This window comes from Balaenoptera physalus, assembly GCF_965194825.1.
Source record: "Balaenoptera physalus genome assembly, chromosome: 14".
Classification (NCBI taxonomy): Eukaryota; Metazoa; Chordata; class Mammalia; order Artiodactyla; family Balaenopteridae; genus Balaenoptera; species Balaenoptera physalus.
In genome coordinates this window covers 37,717,912-37,742,495 of record NC_138893.1, presented here as the reverse complement: position 1 = coordinate 37,742,495, position 24,584 = coordinate 37,717,912, and the positions used below count along the sequence as shown (strand labels likewise).

At 32.7% G+C, this 24,584-nt stretch overlaps 1 protein-coding gene across 11 annotated transcripts in view; it reads left to right on the top strand.

Annotated features, from left to right (window-relative positions):
• The window catches only part of ATRNL1 (attractin like 1), a 715,591-nt gene that overhangs the window by 230,997 nt on the left and 460,010 nt on the right, over positions 1–24,584 (top strand). For all 11 annotated transcript variants that reach the window (XR_014253040.1, XR_014253041.1, XR_014253042.1 and 8 more), the window contains exons 22-24: positions 13,641–13,735; positions 17,391–17,469; positions 19,440–19,597. Coding sequence is in view for 8 of the 11 variants with exons in the window: in XM_082423366.1 (XP_082279492.1) it covers positions 13,641–13,735; positions 17,391–17,469; positions 19,440–19,597 (332 nt within the window). In the remaining 3 variants the exon portion in view is untranslated. The remainder of the gene's footprint in view (positions 1–13,640; positions 13,736–17,390; positions 17,470–19,439; positions 19,598–24,584) is intronic.

Genomic DNA, 24,584 nt, shown 5'->3' with positions numbered 1-24,584 from the left:
AATGCTGAATGCATGTCTTTCTAAATAAATTATGTCCTGAGAACGATTTTACATGAAAGAGGTAATAGCATATATAATATTCCTATTGTGAACAACTTTTTTCCACAGATATATAGCTCATTATTTAGGATCATTTATTAAATAAGACTGGAAAACCACCTGATCTTAAAATAATGATAATACTAGTTAAACTTTATTGAGCACTTACTGTGCCAGGCTATTTTAAGCTTTTTACATTTATTAGCTTGTTTAATCCTCAAATGAGAAGGGTATGGTTATTTTTTTTTTCATCTTTATTGGAGTATAATTGCTTTACAATGTTGTGTTAGTTTCTGCTGTACAACAAAGTGAATCAGCTATATGTATACATATATCCCCGTATCCCCTCCCTCTTGAGCCTCTCCCCCACCCTCCCTATCCCACGTCTCTAGGTCATTGCAAAGCACCGAGCCGATCTCCCTGTGCTATGCAGCAGCTTCCCACTAGCCATCCATTTTACATTCGGTAGCGTATATATGTCAATGCTACTCTCTCACTTCGTCCCAGCTTCCCTTCCCCTGACTCTGCATCCTCAAGTCCATTCTCTATGTCTGCGTCTTTATTCCTACCCCACCACTAGGTTCATCAGTACCGTTTTCTAGATTCCATATATATGCGTTAGCATACGGTATTTGTTTTTCTCTTTCTGACTTATTTCACTCTCTATGACAGACTCCAGGTCCATCCACCTCATTTCAGATAACTCAATTTCATTCCTTTTTATGGCTGAGTAATATTCCATTGTATATGTGTGCCACATCTTCTTTATCCATTCATCTGTCAATGGACATTTAGGTTGCTTCCATGTCCTGGCTATTGTAAATAGTGCTGCAGTGAACATTGTGGTACAGGACTCTTTTTGAATTATGGTTTTCTCAGGGTACTTGCCCAGTAGTGGGATTGCCGGGTCATATGGTAGTTCTATTTTTAGTTTTTTAAGGTATGCTTATTATTGCCGTTTTTTAATTTGAGGGAAAAGAGGCAGAGAAAGTTTAATTCATTTGTATAAGATCACACGGCTAGGAAATGTCAAAGCCAGTTTCAGTCCAGGCAGCCTGGGTCTATACCCACCTCTGGATCTATACCACTCACTCTCAACCACAGGTAATAAAACTAGAGCAACAAAAATTCGCAGTATATTTAACCTAAGCGTTGTTTTTATATGAATAAAGTAAAAACATCATGTTAAAGGAAATGAAAACAGGGCCTAAATAATTAAAAATTTAAACTATTTTCTCAAATGAAGTCTTCATATGAAAATATGCTTCCCAAAATTGATATATAAATTTTATGCAGTTCTAATTAGAATTCATTCAGTTCAATATTTTGACGGGTATGCATAGAATAAATTATCTTAAAGTTTATTTTATATGCTGCACTTTTAGAATATTCAGTAAAATTGTGAAAAGGAAGATTAGTGAGAAACTCCCACCTGACAGATATTCAGACATAGGGTAACTCTAACTGTACTGGTTCCTATTCTGGTATACGAATCAATTGACAAAATAGAGGTCGGGATTAGATTCCTGAACATTTGGGAATTTATATGGCAGTCATTTTATTTTTATAAAAGTTCTTAATGACTTAATCTGCTTGTTCTAAAATATCCCAGACTTTACCTTAGATTGTGGCTTTTGTATTTACTATTTTTCTGCCTCAAATACTCCATCTCTAACTAATAGTCAACTCTTACCTAAAATAGACTCCCTTAGGTATTACAGTAACTTTTTTTTTCCATCCTAATACACTGAAATGAAATTATCTCACTTGTTTATTTGTTTACTTGAATGTGGGTTTTCTTTACTCATTAGAAAGAAAATCTGTGAACCCAAGACCTTCTGTTGTTGGAACCTATACTTAGAAAAGCCTGTGGCTCCTAGGAAGGCTTTCAGGAGATATATACTGGAGTACACATGTAAATTACTAACAAATGAATGAATACACATGTATTGTGGCTGCATGGGCAAGTATTTTTATTGATAGGGTGTTTGACCAAAAATGTTTGGAGATCATGTTATACGTTATCAAGTAAAAGTTGCTTTACATTATTTTTTAATTTATTTACATAAAGTAGTACAGCTTTAAGCACCAGCCATTGATTTAAATACAAATGAGTTTCAATCTTTGTTTTTCTACTTAGCCTGTGGAATATTTGCTACAAATAAAATTTAAGCAGTTTTCCATATGTCATTGCAGAATAATGGAAAGTTTAGCTACTTGGAGATACTATGAAGCAAAGGAAGGTGGCTTCTGAAGAGATCATGGTATATTATATGAAAACCCGTAAATTAGAATCATTGACATAGAGGCATTGGTGGTCATGGTCCATCCTCTTTTATTCATTGATGAAAAAAGTAAGGCTCCATGGGTTGAAGTGTTTATCCTAGGCCACACAATGAGTCATTCAGAGTGTGGTTAATAACAAAGGTTCTGTGCTCTTTCTGTGATATTATATCTAGCAAGTGTTCAACTTGCAAAATTCCTGCAACAGATTTTGCCTTTGCAATTATTCTAAATGTTTCAAGTTCAATAGAAATTCTTAATTAATAATTGTAAGCATGGATAGTACTGTTCAGCAAGCAAGGAAATATTGTATTTATTGAATATTTATTATGTGTGAAACAATTTAATATTATTTCATTTAATATGCACAAGGATGACATATTTTTTCTCCTTAATTTTTACTTACTTAAGAGCTATACTGTTAGTGCTTGGAGAGACTGTCAGTTATTGGAATTGACTCACTTTTGTTTATTCACTCAACATATGTTTATTGACTAACTACTTTGTTGGACTCTGGGGATATTACAGAGAACAAAATGTGTTCTGCTCCATTGAAGCTTATAAGGTTGTAGGGAAGATAGATATTAAACTCGTTATATAGTTACCTAGATATGATTGTCATAAGAACTCTGAATGAGAATTATAGATGCTTTGGGAATATATTACAAGAGATTACAAGAGAGCTTGACCTAATTTGTGGACCCGGGAGTAGAAGTGGGTGAAGCAAGAGAATAATGGAGCTTTGATGTGAACGATGACTTGGTAGCGTAGTGGTGATGGTGTGAGTATGGGAAGGAGTAGAATCAGCGGGGGCAGCTTGCACAAAGGTCAGTGGCTGGAAAGAACATGGCATATGATATACTAATACTTTAACACACATAACTAGGGGGTTAGGGGATGAGGTGTGTGAGATATGAAGGGTCAAATCATGTAGCGCTTTATAGGACATGTAAGGACTTAAGAAAAATCTTAAGAAAAATGAGAAGCCATTGAAGGATGTTAAGAGGAGAGTAAAATGTTAAATTTTAATTTTAAAATAATCAGGCTGCTTGCAGTATGTCAAACAGCTTGGTGAGGGCAATAGAGCATGAAAGGATCATTTTAGTTCATTTTCTGAGGCATTGTTCCTGCAGCTACATTTTAAATATGACTGTGATACATTTAGACTGTGAGTATACTTGAACTTATATTAACATAAGTTTTATCATTTAATAAACAATTGTCTAAGTTGGCAAATGCATGTACTTATACATATGCCATTGTTTAAAACATACTTGAATTCTTGATGTTGTTGTCAAAGTCTATATGCATCCTTTTCACACCTCTCAGGATGGCTGAATACATGATCATGAACTCATATATTTATGAACAAATATAAAACTCTATATAAATACGCATATGAGAATCTGTTTGACTTTTGAAATCTTTTAGAATTAATTCAGAGCCAACATAGTGAATAATGAAAGTGAAATAATATTTATTGAATGCCTTTATTTTGTGAGACAGTCAAGCCAAATACATACTAACACAATTATGTTTAACCCACAGAGCAATCCTATGAGGTAGGCAGTTTTATCCTCATTGTACCATTGAATCTCACTGAGGTTAGTTAACCTGCATATGATAACCCAGTTGGTAAATGGGAGATTACAGTTGAGTTCTCCTTAAATACTGTGCATAATGCTAAATTAAAAGTAAAATACAATATTCACTGGTAAAAAAGCAAATCATTAGGCCTTAGTTCCTTTCTCAAAATATTCAAATTAAGAATTTCTGAAATTTATATGAACAGTGCATTGATACAGCATACACAAGTCAAGGTTGATTTCACTTGTGATCCTGGCATGTTTGCCTTCTTAGACCTCAGATATATAGATAGTTCCAATATGTTTGATGGTTTTTATCACTGGTTACTATTTTCTTAAAAATACATTATTTTATATAGCTTTTGTTAAAAGAGTAAAACAAATATTCACCATTTGCTCTTCATCACCCCCATATGTAATGTACTCAGAAACTTTCTTCATAGTTCAAGTTCTCTTTCAAAATGTCTTTTTCTATGTATAAATTTTTAGTCATCACTTCGCAATTAATCATTAGTTTGCTGGAATATCTGACCTTTTAAAACATTTTGTGCATGTTAAAATCTTTTCTCTTGATGTTTTATTTGCTTAAACTCCTTTTAACATGCTGTCTGTGTCTTACTCATGAGCTTGATTTTGTATATAATTTGTTATTAATTCTTTGTGGTAAATAGCAGCCACTTTTTTTTTTTTTTGTGCTCCAGGACTGCTAGTCAAGTATTGACTGAACTACCTAAAAAAGTCTGCTGCTGCATATTGGAACTTCACCCTTGGTTTGCTCTAGCCAGAGAAGACTAGGCAGAGAGACTAATTATTTTACATGTTTGTATTTGTCTATACCTAAGAAATAAGTGAATTAGGAATTAGATATGCCATTTCTGGAAAGATATACAACCATATAAATCTAATTTCTTAACATGTAAGTGTAAGTCATGTGAAAAACACAGTAAAGATCAAGGATCAAAAGAAAAAAGTTCTCTGAACACTTCTTTTAACAAATTTCCCCCTTTTTGGCCCCAGTTATGGAAGTAATGTGTGTTTCATTCTAGAAAAGAAATAGACCAAAGGACAAATTAAAAATCACTGAAATTCTTCTATCCAGAGAAAATTATTGGTAACATTGTATCAGATACTTTCCCAGTCTTTTATCTATGTAATGACACTGTGGTAGGCTGAATAATGGCCTCCCCCTCCAAAGAAGTCCACATCCTAATTCCTGAAACTTGTGAATATATTACCGTAAACGGTAAAAGGGGATTTGCAGATATGATTCAATTAGATTTTGAGATGAGATTTTCCTGGATTATTCTGGTGGACCCAGTGTGATTACATGTGTTCTTCTGAAAGGGTACAGAGGGAGATTTGACTACAGTAGTGGGAACTGTGATGGTGGAAGGAAGAGGTTGGAAAGAGAGGAGGGAAGGGGTCATGAGCTAAAGAATGAGAGGTCTTCAGAAGCTGGAAGAGGCAGGAAGTGGATTCTTTTTGAATATCCTCCAGAAGGAACCACCCCTAACACTCTGGTTTTACCCTGTAAGACTCATTTGGACTTCAGACTTACAGAACTATAAGAGAATAAATTCATGTCGCTTTAAGCCACTAAGTTTCTGGTAATTTGTAACAGCAGCAATAAGAAGCTAATACACACTTTTAGTGTATTTATTTCTTTTCCAAACATGTCATGACAAAGGAAATATTTCTCAGAATTATTTTTCTTTAATTTGTCCTTAATATCTTTAGGTATGTCATCTGTTCTCTTGTAACTACCAGCATATCATACCTTTAAATTAATTTTATTCATTGTTTTTTCCATATTGGCAGTTTTAAAATCAAATAAAAATTATCGTATTTTTGACATGAAATCAACCCTCAACAAATTTTTATTCACCTTGCATAATTGCGACTTTATGTCTGTTGATTATCAACTCCTATTTTTCCCCTCCTCTCAGCCCATGGCAGCCATCTTGCTACTCTCTAATTTTATGGGCTTGACTATTTTAGTTACCTCATATAAGTAGAATTATGCAGTATTTGTCCTTCTGTGACTGTTTTATTTCACTTAGCTCCAGCAATATCATTCTGGGTGTTTATCCAAAAGAGTTGAAATCAGGATCTTGAAGAGATAATAGCATTACAGTGTTCATTGCCACACTGTTTAATAGAGTCAAGATATAGAAATAGCTTAAATGTTCACTGACGGTTGAACGGAAATCCTGTAATATATGACATGAATGAAACTTGAGGACATATAGGCAGCTTTTTTAAAAGCTCTTTTAAAATTTTCCATGTGAAATAATTTCAGATTTACAAAAAATGTGCACATTTTTTTTTATGACTTTGACCCTTGGAAAGTGTTGGACAGTTATTTTATAGAATATCCCTCAATTTGGTTTTGTCTGATGTTTTTTCATGATGAAATTCAGGTTATGCATTTTTAGTAAGGATACCACAAAAGTAATGTGTGTTTTTCTCAGTGCATCCTGTCGGGAAGCATATGATATCAATTTGTTCCGTTATTGGTGGTGTTTTCTTTGGTCACTTGTTAATGCACAATGTCTACCAGTTTTTCCACTCAAAAGTTACTGTTTTTATTGTACTTAGTGAGTGTATTATGGGGAAATTCTTTGAAATTATGTAAATGTCCTATTTCTCACCATACTATCACCCACTATTTTTACCATACATTGATGTTCTTGCCAAATGGTGATTTTCTATTCTGTTATTTCTTCTGTTTCCTCTACATTTATTAACTATAAGGAAGAGCCGTCTCTTCTCCTTCATTTATTCGTTTATTCACTTATTTGTATTTATCAGTATGGACCCATGGAGATACACACACACACATACTGTGGCTTATGATAAATTACTATTATTATTTATTTTACAGCTGAAATTGCTCTAGATTTGGCCATTGGGAACTCCCTCAAATTGTCTCCTCTGTTGTTTTGGCAAGACTCTATCATTCTCTGAGTACGTCCTTATTTTCTGACACTATAAGAAATTTCAGACTCACATTGTACTTTCCAGCCCTAGCCCTGTAATCAAACATTTTTCCAAGAAGCCATGGTTCCTTATATTGGAGAATGGTGTTTAGAAAGAAGAACCTGGGAGCTAAGTATGCTCATTGGTTCTGGGGCATTAATCTTTCTTTCCTTTAAAAAATGTTATTATTTTTTAAATTAAACCACCAAGTATGTTCTTACTCTCTTTTTGAAACTCTACTATCTTGCTTTAACAGAAACTTGTTGTATCCTGAAACGTGACTCTTCTCTAAGGGAAATGTTGACTGTTTTTTCTTTCCCAGTGTCGACCCCTTAGAATCTAGACATAGAAATAGTATCAACCTTTCTTCCTTTGAGTTTGACAAATAACCGCTTTTCTTTACTCACTCAAAAATTTCATCTCCTTTGAAGCAATATTTTACCTCTCCTTGTTGCTGCCTTGCACTGAAATCCTGTGCACCCCATTTAATCTTCTATCCGTTTAATACTTTTTCACCTGCCTATTATCTCTCTTGACATCATTCTTGATTTCAATTTCCACATGTACTTTAATTATGCATTAATTACGTTGTGTTCAATTTCCAAGAAGGCTTATAGGACTCAAATACTCTGTACTCTCAGGATAGCTTTATTATAAGCAGAGGATATACATTGAAAGTGGTCTGGAGATCTTAGATATTAGGGCTGACTATATAGTTATAGCAATTAAGATGGTGTGGTTTTTTTGTGTTAAAATAGCCCCCAAATAAGAACTGTAGGTATTTATATTTTTATATTATCTCTGGCCACATACTGAAATTTTTTATTTTTTTAGTAGCTTTTTAGTTGTGTTATATTTCTTTGTAAACAATCTGATTTTAGACATAAGAAAGTTAACTTTGTTTTCTTCTTTTATTCTAACTTGAAATCTGTCATCTGTTCACTGCCAGACCTTTTTGCTATGCTATTTCCATATCTGTATTTGTCTCTTAGTTGTAGTATTTGTATAAATAATTTTTTTTCAGGATGAGTATGTAGATCTTATATTTTAGGGCATTTGCTTATCTGGAATTATCATTATGTTGTTTTTCTATGTAGACAGGATGGTTGAGTATATATATTTCATAAAATATTGCTTCAGTTTCTTGTCTTTTGACATGTTGTTACTCAAGATCACCTAGCATCTTGCCTAATCTTGCTTTCCAAATAACTAATTTGTTTGTATGAATATGTGTGTGTGTGTGTGTGTGCATGTGTGCACATGCCCATATGGATATGCCTGGATGTCTATTTTTTTAATAACAACTTTATTGAGATATAATTCATATACCTAAAGTCTCACCCTTTTAAAGTATACATTCAGTGATTTTTTTAGTATTTTCACAAGGTTGTGCAGACATCACCACTATCTAATTTTATAACATTTTCCTCACTCCTGAGAGAAACCCAGTACACATTATCAGTCACTCCTCATTCTCCTTTCTCCTAGCCTTTGGTAACCTTTTTTCTCTAAAGATTTGTCTACTCTGAAATATCGTATAAATGATATTATGGAATATGTGGTTTTTGTGATGGCTTCTTTTATTTATCATAATGTTTTCAAGGTTCATCCATGTTATAGCAGGTATCAGTACTTCATTCTTCTTTATGGCCAAATAATATTCCATTGTATGGACATATCACATTTGTTTACCATTCACCAATGGATGGACATTTGGGTTGTTTTTACTTTGGGGCTATTATGAATAATACTGGATTCTTTTTATTTTTTATGCAGGGCATTTCCTTTTAACATTTAGGTTTGAATCTTCAACAGATTTTTTATCATATATTTAACATATATGTGCTTCTTTTCAATTCGTTATGATTGTCTGCTTTTAACAGCATTTTCCCTGCATATGTTGAACATTTCTATGTCTAATATTCCTCTTGAGTGATTTTCATCTCTGTTCTATTCTGGGAGACTTTTTCAGATTTGACCTACATGAACTGGTTCAGAATTATGTTTTAATTCCTTTATTTTCTGATCCATTATTTTTAATTTTGCCATATCATTACATTTTGTTTTTGTTTTGTTTCTTACACTTTTAACTTACCTAACTCTCTTTTTATTGTAGTCTTCAGTGTTATTAACTCATCTTTCATCTTTAATTATGTGGGGTTTTTTTAGATTTTCTTTTTCCTTTCATGTATACTGCATAGATTTTTTTTTTTAATTAATTAATTTTTTTTTTTGGCTGTGTTGGGTCTTCGTTTCTGTGCGAGGGCTTTTCTCTAGTTGCGGCAAGCGGGGGCCACTCCTCATCGCGGTGCGCGGGCCTCTCACTATCGCGGCCTCTCTTGCTGCGGAGCACAGGCTCCAGACGCGCAGGCTCAGTAGTTGTGGCTCACGGGCCTAGTTGCTCCGTGGCATGTGGGATCTTCCCAGCCCAGGGCTCGAACCCGTGTCCCCTGCATTGTCAGGCAGACTCTCAACCACTGCGCCACCAGGGAAGCCCTGCATAGATATTTTAAATGACTAAACACCTTACTCATATTAAATAATTATATATACTTACTCTATTATTGACAAAATATTTTTCTCTTTTCTCACTATGCAAGTCAAACTAACTTAACAATACAAAAGATGTTAATTTTTCCTTTCTCTTTATTTTCATGATTTTTTTTTTCATTTATACAATCAGAATTTGGAGCCAGAAGTATGAACAGCCTCATATTAACCTTAAGGTCTACCAAGTTCATATAAAAAGTGAAAGAGGGACTTCCCTGGAGGTCCAGTGGTTAAGAGTCCGCCTTCCAATGCAGGGGATGCGGGTTCGACCCCTGGTCAGGGAACTAAGATCCCACATGCCTCAGGGCAACTAAGCCCACACACTGCAGCTGGAGAGAAGCCCGCATGCCGCAGCTGAGACCTGATGCAGCCAAAAAATACAAATAAATAAATATTAAAAAAAACAAAAGTGAAAGAGGTGTAAAGAAGAGTGGCTCTTCTTTATATCCATTTACCCATATTTGTAGGGTTCATTTTTAGATCCAAATGGGAAATTAATTGCCAGTGTCTAGTTTTCCTGGACTTATCAGAGGTAGTTTGCTGATTGTTAACCAGAATATTTAAGAGCCAGCTGTATCATTTACAGCTGTTCCAAACTTCAGGGCTGAGTCTATGAAATCAGAGGATTGATTTACATAGTGTTTATGGTTTTCTTCAAGCTTTGAAATATATCTTTGGTATTTTTTCTATTCACAAAGTTTTCAAATAATTGTCTCTAGTCAGTAATACATTTAAAAATGCACAATGCAGTTTATCTTTTTTTTTGACTATGAAAGTTTAAAATATGCTGAAAAGTATAGTATATATATTTTCATATGTATAGTATATATACCTTTGTAGGACATAAAATTTTAAAATTATTTACCTACCAGTGAGTTTAATAAAGCTTATCACTTCGCTATGTTTCCTGCAGCAACATAGGCTCCACCTCTGCTAACCTTAGTGCAGGGTGGGTGCAGTTTACAGGGCTCCACCCTGTCATCTCAGCAGCAGGATTTTCTTAAGACTTCCTTTTTTTTTTTGGTATGAATTTGTTTGTGCTTCCAGATTACTGCTGATCTAGCATGCAGGTGGGGAGAGATATACAGGAAGCAAAAACAAACAAACAAATAAAACCCCTACAAACCCAGGGAACTTATGACTGGGTCATCCCTTGAGTTTTGAGGTCATTGCCTTTTACCTACCCAAGGACATTGTTCTAAAATTTCTTCTCTCTCCTTTCTTATCAACTGTTTCTTTTCTACTAAATTTTATGTATGCCAAGCAGTATAAAAACATGTTCTTTCTCGCAATATAAAGAGGAGCTCTCTTCCCTCACTTTATCACACTTACTCCTCCTGCTATTTTGCCATTTCTTTGTACTTGTCAATAATTCAGTAAGTTTTTTGAGTTGATTTATAGTCAAACATGACTTTCTTGTTTATACCATAATAAAATGGTTCATTAAAGCAGTACAAAAACTTATTTTCAAATTACGCACATTTGCATAAACTTGGGTGTATTTAAAATTTTAATGTTTTATGTTCTGTACCCTACTTAGCTAAGAAGTTCAGAGTAAATTACAGCATTAAGGTACATGTTTTAAGTGCCAGTTAATTATTCATTTGCAAACCCCCTAAAATACAGCAACATGATATTTAAAATTAGGGAGAGAAATATATCTCCTGGTTAAGTGGAAAATTGTACAGTTGGCTTCTGGAAGACTTTAAGCAGGTTTAAAAGGAAACATTTTATGTAGAATTCTAAACTCTCTTCAATTTATAATATTACTTGAATTGAGTAATGCTCCTACTAATTTTGTTCCAGGATTCAGGCTTATATTCTAGGCCAACTGACATTTGGATTGATCATTACCATACATAATATACATTGTACTGACCTTGTACTTCCAACTCTAATAAATAACAATAGGGAAATCAAACTTGAATGCCTGGCCAAGAATTTGGTGACTGACTGTGGCTGAGGGTGAGAGTCCATAAAGGCAAAAGAATGTCCATAGGCCTGGGACACTGCAGCCTCTACCCAGAGTTGCTCAGGTGTCCCAAGTCACCAGTCCCTACCTCCTAAAGGCCGTCTGCTCCTGACTTCTTCATGCTTAGTTTCAAGCTAGAAAAAACTAAAGATAATTATTCAGACAAGCTTTGGAAAATAGATTTGAAATGTTTACTTTTTCTCAGTGGTATTTTCCCTTTATTCTGATTTGATGTTATCTTTCCTTAATATTGCAGCCATACTTCTAAAACCTTCTCAGCTGCAATTGACCAAGGTGATCACTATTCTCTATTCTAAACACTGTATTTCTTTGGCTCCCTGGACACTAAATTCTGGTTTTCTTCCTGTCTCATAGGTTGCCCTCTCAGTCTCCTTTATAGGCTTCTTTTGAGGATCTGATTATTTAACAGTGGTTTGCGTCAGGGCTCATCTCTTGAACCTCTTCTCCATCTACAACTGGTGATTCCTTGGCTTCACGGCTTTAAATCCCATCAAAAATGCTGATGATTTCCAAATTGTTATCCACTAGACTCCTGAGCTCAACATATCCCTTATATATTCAATGAGTAACTCAGACGTAACATCTTCGAAACTAAGCTTCTAATTATTCCACACTCCCAACAAATAGAACCTATTCTTCTCACCCGTCTCAGTTAATACTGACGTTTTTGCTCTGTCTTGGGTCAAAAAAAGTTAACCTTTCTTTCTGTAAAACACTACATCTATTTATTTAGCTCACCCTGTTTGTTACACCTTCCAAGTACCTCCACTGCTCTTCCCGTCTCTACCTTCACCTCTTGTTAGCATTCTTGCTGCAGCCTCTTCACAAGAATCTGTTAAGGCTCATTCTTTCGTTGAGGCGTTTGTACTTGTTTCCTCTGCCTGGATTACGTTTTCTCTTGTAAACACCATGGTTTATTCTCTTACTACCTTTGATCTTTAAATGTTCCTTTTCAAAGTTGCAAGCCTACTCCTACCTGGACAGAAATTTCTCTCCTCTTCACTGGCTTATTACTCTTACACTTATTGTCATGTTATACTATATGCTCAAATTATTTATTAATTTTCAACATCCATTTGATAGAATATACATTGCATAAGGACAGAAATCTGTATCTTTTATTGTTTTATATCTCCAGTGCCTAGAACAGCTCTGGCCCATTGAATTTGCCTTGCATTTTCTGGCAGTCAGATGAAATGTGACCTATTACATAGTTCTCATTATCACGGATAAGTATGCCTATAATAAATTCTTAGAAAGACAGAGTGTTGCCTTACACTAAATTATATAAGAAATATATAGGGTGGATCTTATAAAGCATAAAGTAAGCAACATAAAGAATGATGCTTTGATAATAAATCCAGTAATATTGTTCCTATCTTTACTTTTAATTTTAATAGTGTTTAATGGCTGAGGGGATAACATGAAAGGTATGTATCCAAAACATAGAAGTCATTTCTATTTAAATAATTGGAAATATTTTTTAAAAGGTGGGAGTTTAACATTATGAGTAATACTTCACCTTTGTATAACACGTGAAGCTATTCATGACCTATAACATTTAAATGTTTCACCTTGGTTTCAGTATTATTATACATGGACAAAATTTAAAAATGTTTACCACTGAATTCTTTTTACCAATTGTTAATAAGAGTCACTTTTGTAGAATGATGCTTATCACAGAGTCATTTAAAAACTGCTGAAAGTAAAAATTACTACAATAATAGGTCCAAGTAAATTCATTATGGCATGTGATGAAATATTATTTAGCTATTAAAATTCATGTTTTCAAAGAATTTTGATTTTATGAAACTAGGATACCAAAATGTCTCCCTGTCTTTCTATCTACAGAATTATAACTGGAATAAAATGCACCAAAATGTTACCTGTATTTTTCTCTGATTGTAAGATTGTGGATGACTTTATTTTATTCTCTTGTGTAGTTTCCAGAATGGCTACAGTGTTTGTAGAACCTTTATAATAGCAAGAGAAGTAATAGAATTTTGAAGAGTTAGGACTACTTTCATATCTATATTTTGCTTTTTGTTGCTTGATAACAAAGATTTATATTTTGCCAGTCTTGAATAGGCCACTAATAATTAATGATAATAATTTTCAAATCTGATATGCAATATATTTTCACCTAACTTTTGTTTGTCAAACAATTTTTAAAAGTACATATCCGGATTATATATTTTTTTTCCCTACAGACAGCCTTTTGATTGATTATCAGTTTACATTCAGCTTATTACAGGAAGATGATCGCCACCATACTGCCATAAACTTCATAGCAAACCCAGAACAGGTAAGAAGATAATTTAACTTTTAAAATATCAACGGATACAGCTTTTCATCATCTTTCATTGTAATTGTACGTCTTCTCAGAATTATCACACTGTAGGGCTTTTGTAGAAAGACTAATCCTGTTAATTTTTTCTTTTCATAAGACCTAGTTACCTTTGTGATTCAGAGAATTTGTGAGCTTGGTATTTCAGATTTTGTAAACAGTCCTACAATTTATGCATTATTTCTGTTATTTTTCAGGCTTACAACAGTGTTTATGCTTTTAATTACGTTCTGAAACTGGGAGTGGTCTTTTTGAAAATATAACCCAAAGCTTCAAAACACAGGCTATCTTATATATATTTTCTTTTTTTTTTTAAATATACTGTTACATAGTAGTAAGTTTTCATTATATTTTTTCTAAATCAACTGTTTTATCTGAGTTATATGAATGCTAGGTTTTAAAAAAATTGTTTTTATTGAGATGTAATTGACATATTACATTGTGTAAGTTTAAACTGTATAATATGCTGGTTTAATATGTGCATATATTACAATATGATTACAAACATAGCATGAGCTAACACCTCTGTCATGTCAAATAATTGTAATTTTGGGGGGGCAATAATTAAAATCTAGTCTCTTAGCAACTTTGAAGTTTATGATACAGTATTTGTTGTCTATAAACACTATACTGTGCATTAGAGCTCTAGGATTTACCTACTGTTTGCAAGTTTGTACCCTGTAACAACTTCTTCTGGGGGAGAAGTTCTCAGGGTTGTGCACCTTCTCCCAATCTCTCTGAGTCATGTTGGCTGTAGTGAGCCACCCACATTTTGTTTGTTTTCTCTTAGCTGATGTCAGATGTCCACACATGCTTGTTCTCTCAGTGCTCTCTGTCTTAGTGGAGACAGAAATAGGTCCTTTGGGCAGTACCATTAAAGGACAAGCATGTTGGATATATCCTACACTCTCTCTTTCCCTTGAGGGAGCAGTCATTGGCCAAGTTGATCTTTCTGATGTTGAGCTGCGCTGGCTTGGGGGAGGTGCTGACCTTGGTAAAGTGAAATTGTTCTTTTTACCCATTATAATGTGGCTATTCTCAGTTTTGTATTCTTTTTTTGTACTGCAACTTCTTAACTGGCTTTTGGTCCTGTCATAGAGGTGTTCTGGTCCATATATCATTGTTAAATTTTTTCTTTTTGTCAGGGATGAGTGCTGGGACTTCCTATTCCACCACCCTACTGATGTCACTCTTTCTCAAATGCTGTATTCTTATTATACATTAATCCAGCTTATAAATCTATATCATATATTTTAATAGTTTTTCAAATAGGTGAAACCTCAAAATGTATCCTGGCATTCACTAGCTTCTTTCCTCTAAAATATTTTACTGAACTTGCCAACAAATAGTATAATTTAAATTTTCAGTTTCCAGTAAAGTAAGAGCCCTCTTTCCCCAAAATAGGGAAATTCTCCTTATTCCTTAGATTTTAAGGGATGCCTACATTCTTGGGACTACATTTAAAGTTTTGACTTTTAAATTAGGCTTTTTTAGAATGTCTTCGTACAAGTATAATACTCTCTTCACTGATGGTGTGTATTTTTATAAAGACATATTAATATGTCAGAAACTACATTTTCTGTATAATAAGAATGTTTTAATAAGTGCATTGTAAACACTGTAGACTTCTTTTTTACTGTGGTAAAACATACATAAAGTAAAATTTATCATTTTAACCATTTGTAGGTGTACAATTTGGTGGCATTTAAGTACATTTACAGTGTTAGGCAACCATTACCACAATCCATCATCAAAATTTTTCATCAGTCCAAATAGAATTTCTGTATCCATTAAGCAATAACTCCCTATTCCTCCCCTACCCCCAGCCTGTGGTAACCTTTATTCTACTTTCTGTCTCTATCAGTTTCTGTATTCCAGGTACCTCATATGTGTAATCATACAACATTTGTACTTCCGTGTCTGGCTTATTTCACTTAGCCTAATGTTTCAGTGTTTCCAATGTTCATCCATGTTGCAGCATGTATCAGAATTTAGTCTTTACCTTTGGCTTCTTGAATGTTTAATGGTAATTCCAAACTTGTAGAGTTCATTGAGGATATAAGACATTTAATGTAAGTGGGATATCTGACTCACAATGTGGAAGTGAGTAATACTTCTCTCCAATATGATCCATAGTGTCATACGCATGGGCTCAGATTAGCCATAATTCTAGTTTGCTTCTCTCTTGGCTATCCTCTCCTCCTTCAATTTCCAGAAAAACTTGAATTCTTACAAATGTCACAGCTTTCAGTTTTACTTTCTGCTGTATTGTTCAGTTGAAGCCAAGAGCCCAGGCACATGTTTTTGGAAACTGAAGGACACTAAACTATCATGAGAAGTGCCACCAAGGATGCTTGTAACTTCATTATAAATAATTTGTAATTAGATTTATACAATTTATAATTAAAGAGAAATTCAACTTGGAACAATTTCTGAAATTAAAATAGACTATTGGTCTGGGCTTCCTACTTATCCTACAAAAAAATTAAAAAAAATAGGTACCTTCATTATTTATGCATTTATTATATTTTGAAAACAGATATAATTCTAACCCACTGTACATCATCTCCAGCCAATGCTTTCATGTAAACAATTTCTGGAGTAGTTTCTTGTATAATATCTTGCTGAACTTATCCACATCTAACAACAATGTTCTAAATGACTAATTTTGTCATTTACTGTGGTAGTCACAGTATTACCTCTTCCAGTCCAGTATATTTCCTTGACCTTAAATGTATTTTATAGGGCTTTAGTTATGGTACCACATATTTCAGTAATGCCTAAACTTGAGAGGATGAACTAAAAATTCAAGAAGAGTTCTATAGTTTCCTATATCAGTTGCAAATTTTGTGTGACGTTTCTAGCAATAATACCAGTTATTCTCACATTTCCCCGACCCAAAATAAGGCACACACAATCATGAAGATGTGACTTCAAGATAAAAATAATGATTTAAGTTTTCTTAGGGGTACACTGTTTCTACCATGTTTTGTTTTCGTAGAAAAGCCACTATTTTTGAACCACTCCATTAATAATAAAAAAATCAACCCCTTCTCAGAAGTCAGCAATCATGTCTTCTTTCTGAGTCCCCTGGTAAGGAAGAAGATGAAGAATCTTATTTAATGTTCACAAGAAAGTCTTTAGGGAAGTCATGAAATCCCCATTTCAGAGATAAGGAAACTGATTTTCGGGAAGGAGAGGTAACCTTCCCTATATCAATCAGCATGTACATTAAAGAGCTAAGATTTGAACCCCCCAAGGTTGCCTGACTCAATGATGCATAGTCTTTATAAACTCATTTTGTTGCCTCATGAACATGATTTAATTAATACGAAGCCGCAATTGCTAAAATATTGAATTATAGCAGCCTCTGGCTTACATAGAGAAGGCCAGATTATAGTAGGGAAGATAAATGGGAACTTTAAATATACCTTTGAATTTATCACCTATATTTTTTCATTAAAAAAGTGTAATTGGCGTCTGCACTTTCTCACTTGAGTATTGACATGATGTTTACAGTGTGAGAAATATAGCATGGACATAATTAAAACAGTAAACATATCTATCTAGTATAATTTTATTTTTTTAACCACAATATTTTTTTTCTTGGTAGTCAAACAAAAATTTGGATATTTCAATTAATGCATCAAACAACTTTAATCTCAACATTACATGGTCAGTTGGTTCAACAGGTAAGAGAATTTTGTTGTCATGAGTCTTTCACTTCTGTTCCTATATGTAGGGTGTTCTAATATGACCTTTTATGTTAATTTAAATAATTGAAATTAAAAAATATTATATGACATATATATACTATATGCCATAATTATGCATATAATAATACCTGCTGTTTCAGGTAAAAATAATAAGTAGCATTATTAATAAAGCTTCATTACTGTGTTAACTTTCTCCCTAATTCAATTAAAATTAGGTGGATAACAACATTTTACACTACTTAATTTTTTTTTATGACAGTGTTATGAATTCCTGTGATTTTAATTAAGATAGATTACTTCTTTAATGACTAAAGAGGCTGAGATTTCAATTACTTGATTCACCATTGAAGCTATAAATTTAATTATTGACCTTAATATTGATATAAGACAGTGAATTTTTTCTGTATATGCTTATAAATTACCAGTTATCTATTACTTTTAAGTTTACCCCTTACCTTTGTCAGCTTTGGTGCTGAGAGAGGGTAAACAAGCCCTGCACTTAATAGTTCTTCCATAATAAGGTTTATAAGTTGAAATTGTTAACTTTTAAGAAACATAACTAAGAAGAAGTACAAATCTGTATGCTGGATTATGAAAAAGTATTCTCACCGTTTTATATTTACATTTTAGGAAATTCTATTGCTTTCTACTTTCTGTGTAAAAGATACACTGTTGCATAAAAGTGCTGGAAGCTTTTTAAAGAAAATATATGGATCCTTAGAAATCCATATTTGATTTCTTAAAATTAAGTTATTATGCTATTTTAATATGTAGAATAATGGAAACAGAATTCAAAAGTGAAGAGGTCTTTGCAATTCCAGATTTTATATTACATGTGTAAAAATGGAAAAGATTAGACAATTATGTAGATATTTTGTTCTAATAGTGCAAACATATAGTGAAATCTTGGCTCTGTGAGTTTCATTAATAAGAATTCATGATAACTTGTACTGTAAATTTGAAATTCTGCATAATAAACTGACTCTACAAGAGTTTTAAAATTTGTCAACAAAAATACATAAAACCTGTGTAATCACTTTAGAACAGTGGTTTTAATATGCAAGAGATCACTTGTAACCTTCAGATTCCCAGAACCAAATCTCAGAAATTTTGATTTATCAGTTTGGAAGATGTCATCAGGAAATCTGCATTTTTAAAAAGCATCCAAGGTTATTTTGGAAGAGGTCATCAGTTAGAAATTAATTCAGTTGCTCAGTATCCTAATTATTTTTACTGTTAAGGCGGAGGGCTCGGTAAGATTGTTGGAAATTCTTTCTTTCAGTAAATATTTATTGAGTACCCAATATGTGTTTAACTAATTGAACGTTTAACTCATATTTTAAATTATATCCTCCCAATTTATTCAAAGTAGTGGTGGTTCAGTTTGTGGTAAACAAAAAAAGTTTGATTTCTTTTCCGTTTTTAAATTGGATTGAGACATGTGAAATATGTCCTGATTTGTTTTGAAAGGCTCTGTGGAGAAGTAGAAAAAACTCAGTTTCTGAAGCCTTATATACCTGAGTTCCAAAAAGGACTTTACTGTTCAGTAGCTATAAACTTAAGGCAAGTGTCTTAATCTTTCTGAGGCTCAGTTTTCAGTTTGAAAAACAGAGCTGGAATATCTCTGGGATAAATTTTTTTTTAGAATAGAATATAAAGTCTTTAAGCCAGTGCCTAGTACGTAGCACTTAATCAGTGGTATCACTTTAAAAAATAATTTTTATACTAAATCTGTTTCCATTATATCAATACGTATGACAAATCTCATTTTCTTTTTTCTTTGTCATTCTAAGTTGTAAAACATGACTTTATTTGGATACTTATGTTCTTGTAAGTATAGTTACAAAAATTAAGTAAATATCATATATATGTATATATTATGTTAATAAAGATACCTGTTTCCTAATATGAATTATTTAAATTTGTTATTATTATTTACATTTTAGCTGGAACAATATCTGGGGAGGAGACCCCTATAGTTTCCAAGACTAATATAAAAGAATACAGAGATAGTTTTTCCTATGAAAAATTTAACTTTAGAAGCAATCCAAACATTACATTCTATGTGTACGTCAGCAACTTTTCATGGCCCATTAAAATACAGGTAAGTGTTAATAGTATTTAATCTAATGACCACTGAGTATTTTCATTACAAAAAGAATGCTGTTTTTGTTCAAAGAAGTGATAAAGATTTCTATGTTTTGAGCAATATGAAAACAAGTATTGACCCTCCATAAAAAGGATACAGTGAATGTCTGTGATGATGAATGTCTTCGTAAAAAATGTTTACACGAATAATATTGCATTAACCAAAGAATGTACTAATTTTTCAGTGAGATTATATTCTTTAAAAATGCATCAAAACTTGAAATAACTACATTGTTTGTATTTTCTGATTAATTTTATTCTTTGAGGGTTAGATACTCTTTTCTTACAATCCAACTTGAAATCATTTGCTATGCTTAGTAATCTTTATTATATACTGAACATAATTCAAACCTTCATTAAAAATTTAGGATTAGCAGTACCTAATAGTTAATTCTTTAAGGCTCACTACCTTTCACTATTGATTTCTTTATCTACTCTATATATGTTGTATATTTTATTTTTATTGTGTTCAGTGATAGGCTGCTAAAGCCTTTTGATTTATTGCTAGGAACATTTAGGATGTTCTTTCTATGTTGAAAGAGTCAAGGTTTGTAGTCTTAATTTATGCTTTTATAAAAGAAAAAGTTTATATTTTTTAATGTTGGGATTTATTTATTCATCCTTTTATGACTGTTTGATTAGAATGAATTCAAATTAGTTTACTAAATAGCTCACGTGTGCCAAGCTTTGTGCTGAGCCATTATGTTTTATAATCTTTAAAAAATTACAGATCATTTATTCTTCATTTATATAGAAAAATTTGCATGTTTTATTTATATTAATTTCTATGTGATTTGTGGGAGGACTGAGTGATTTGTAAAAATCATTTGTTTGCTGGAAAAATTCTTATTGTAAGGTTGATTCCATATCTAAGTTAAGGAAATTACTTACCTGTTCAAGAAATATTAGTACAAATTACTACTCAGTAAATAGTAATAAAAATTAATTTAATAAAGTTACTTCTTCATGGTGATTGAATTAGATGCTAATATAGTAAAAAAAAAAATGCCAGAAATATTTCCTTGTAGTTTTTTAGATTTTTGACTTCGAGGATGCTGGATATATCATTTCATTTTCTAAGATTTATATAGAAATGTTAATCAGATTTCACTTGTTTTATTCAGATTATGATTGAAGGTGACAAAAGAGCTCATCCTTGAGCTTACTAAATAGTAATTAAAATTGAAAGAATTGTTACATTTTTTATTGTTTCCTGCCCTTTATTTCATGGCTATCTAATTATATTTTATTTTTAAGCAAATTACACAGTTACTTTAGAATGTTCATGAATATTTAATGGTTAGAAATTAACTTTCTAAATTGGATTTTCTTTTGAGATCATACTAGTAATATGTTCTGGAAGCCAAACCAGAATTTGAATAATGAAGTTAAAATATCTCACTCTCCCAAAATAATAAAATGTGGAAAATAACCGTGATGGTCAAGATAGGTAGAGCCCAGTTCTTACTCTTTGAGTAAAATCATCACATTAGTCCTATGGGATATGTTATATTAAGGCAGATGAGTATGTGTGTTTGTTTACAGAACTGTAATAAACTTTCCATTTTTAAACATAAAATAGTAAAATTATTTGAATTGAGATCTATTTGCTAATAGAATTGAATGACATTGATTTTTGAATGTTTAACCATCCTTACTAATCAGGGGTAAGCTCCACTTAGTCATTTTGTATTATACCTTTAATATATTGTTGCATTTGATTTGTTAAAATTTTAAGAATTTCTGTACCTGTGTTTATGAGGCATGTTAGTTTGTAGTTTTCTATTCTTATAATCTTGTTGACTTTGTAGCACGGTACTGCTGGCCTTAGAAAATAAATTGGGAAGTTTTCCTTCCTGTGTAATTTTCTGAAAGAATTGATATAGAATCCGTATTATTTCCTTCTTAAATTTGTGGTAGAATTCAACATTGAATGAATTTGAACTTGTGATTTTCTTTTTGGGAATGTTTTAACTACAACTTTAATTTCCTTAATAGATTGAGAGCTTTTCTGGTTATCTGTTTTTTCTTGCGCGAGCTCTGTCCGTTTGTGTCTCTCAGTTGTGTCTTTCCCATTTTATCTAATTTGTAGAATTTATTGGCAAAAGATTTTTAATAATATTCACATATAATCCACTGATGTCATCTAATTCCTGGTATTGGTAATTAGTTTCCCCTTTCTTTTTTTCTTTTCTTGGTCAGTGTGGTTAGAGACTTATCAATTTCATTTATTTTTCTATTTTTTATTTCACTAATTTCTTCTCTCTAATTATTCCCTTTCTTTTGCTTCCTTGACATTAATCTGCTCTTCTTTTTCTGATGTCTTAAGGTGAATGCTTTCTAATTTCCTTTTTGATTTGGTCAGTGGGGTATTTAAAAGTGGGATATTTTATTTCCAACTATTTAGAGAATTTCTAGAAATGCTTCTGTCACTTATCTCTAATTTAATTCCAGTGTAGTTGCAGAATATATTTTGAATGATTTGAATTTTCTTTTTGATTTGATTTAAAAAAAATTATTGAGATTTATGGTCCAGTGTTTTTGGCAGAATAATGGCTCCACAAAGGTTACCACATCCTAATCTCTGGTACCTGTGGATATATTATCTTACATGGACAAAGAGGACTTTGAAGATGTGATTAACTTTAGGACATTAAGATGATTACTCTGAGTTACCGGGGTGGACCAACCTAACTACATGAATCTTAATGTAACCATTTTTGGCTGAGGTTAGGGTCAGAGGATGATGTGCCTACAAGAAGAATGGTCAGAGGGAAGCAACATTGCTGGTTTTGAATATGGAGGAAGGGGGCTCAAGCCAAGGAATATAGACTCTAGAAGCTGCAAAAGTTGAGGAAACAGATTCTTCACTATAACCTCTAAAAAGAAACGCAGCCTTGCTGACACCTTGATTTTAGTCCACTGAAACCTCTATCAGATTTCTAACATACGGAACAATAAGACAGTAAATATGAATTGTCTTAAGCCACTAACACTGTGTTAACTGGTTACTACAGCAATAGAAAATGAATAAACCTAGTGTCTTAGTCCATTTGGGCTGCTATGAAAAAATACTATTGACTGGGTAGCTTATAAACAACAGAAATTCATTGTTTACCGTTCTGGAGGCTGGGAAGTCCAAGGTCAAGGCACCAGAATGGTCAGGTTTTGGTGATGGCCCTTTTCCTGGTTTATAGCCTGTGCCCTCTTGCTGTGTCCTCACATGATGGAAGAGGATGGGGAGCTCTGTGGGACTGCTTTTATAGGAGCACTAATCCCATTCATGAGCAATCTACCCTCATGACCTACCTAATCACCTTTCGAAGACCATAGCACCCAGATATGAATCTATTTTGGTAAATGTTCCTTGGACAGTTGCAAAAGAGGCGTGTTCTCCTCTTGTTGGGTGAAGTCTTGTACAAATGTCAATTAGGGCAGGTTGGTTGATAGCTTTTTCAAGTCGTCTAGTGTCCACATTGATGCCCTGTCAATTTGAAAAATAAGCGTCGAAATCTCTGACTGTAACTGTAGGTTTGTTTATTTGTTCTTGTAGTTCTAGCAGTTTTTACATCATGTATTTTGAAGCTCTCTTACTTAGATGGATAAATGTTTAGGGTTTTTATGTCTTCTTGATGAATTGGTGACTTGACCTCTTTATTGTTAGGAAATTACTTTCTATATTCCTGGTAATATTCTTTGCTTTAAAATTTATTTACAAGAAATTAAAATTTATTTTGCCAAATATTAATAGTAAAGTCACTCCAGCTTTTTAAAATTACTGCTAGAATGCTATGTTACTTTTCATCCTTCTACTTTAGCCTATTTGTGCTTTTATATTTAAAGTGGATTTATTTTAGGTGGCATATAATTGTCTTTTTCATCCAATCCTAAATCATGTACATGTAACGTGTATATATTTACAGGCATACCTCATTTTATTGAGCTTTCCTTAATTGCAGTTTGCAGATACTGCGTTTCTTACAAATTGAAGGTTTGTGCCAACCCTGAGTTGAGCAGGTCTATAGGCACCATTTTTCCAAAACATTTGCTCACTTTTTGTCCCTGTGTCTCATTTTGGTAATTCTCATGATATTTCAAACTTTTTCACTATTATATTTGTTTTGGTGATCTGTGATCAGTGATCTTTGATGTTACTACTAGGACTCAGTGAAGGCTCAGATGATGGTTAGCATTTTCAGCAATAAAGAATTTTTAAATTTAGGTATGTATTGTGTTGGCCAAAAAGTTCATTTGGTTTTAAGTAAAAATAAGACAAATTTTTTCATTTTCATCAAGAACTTGATCGAGCAACATATTCATTAACCAAATGAACTTTATGGCCAACCCAATACATTTTTTTAGATATAACGCTATTGCACACTTAACAGACTATAGTACAAATATAATTTTTTTTTACAAATATAATTTTTATATGCACTGGGAAACCAAAAACGTTATGTGAAATGCTTTATTGCAATATTTGCTTTATTGCAGTGGTCTGGAACTGAACCTACAGTATCTTTGAGGTATTATTGTATGTCTTTGGGTTTAAATCTAACATCTTGCTATTTGTTTTCTATTTTTCTTATTTGTTCATTGTTCATTCTTTCCTTTTTTCTGCTATATTTTTTGAATTCAGCATTTTTTATGATTTAATTTGATCCTTTTTGTTGGCTTATTAGCTACAATTCTGTTGTGTTATTTTAGTGATTATTTTATAGTTTATCATATACATCTTAAACTTTTCATTGTCTATAAGAGATATCACATCACTCATTTTTTGTATATTAACCTTAAAAAGTGTACTTTCATTTCCTTCCCCCTGGCCTTTGTGCCATTGTTGAATATATTTTACTGCTTCATGTATTATAAAATTCACACTACACTTTTACTATTTTTGATAGTCAGTTTTATTTAAAGATATTAAAAATAAGAAAACATCT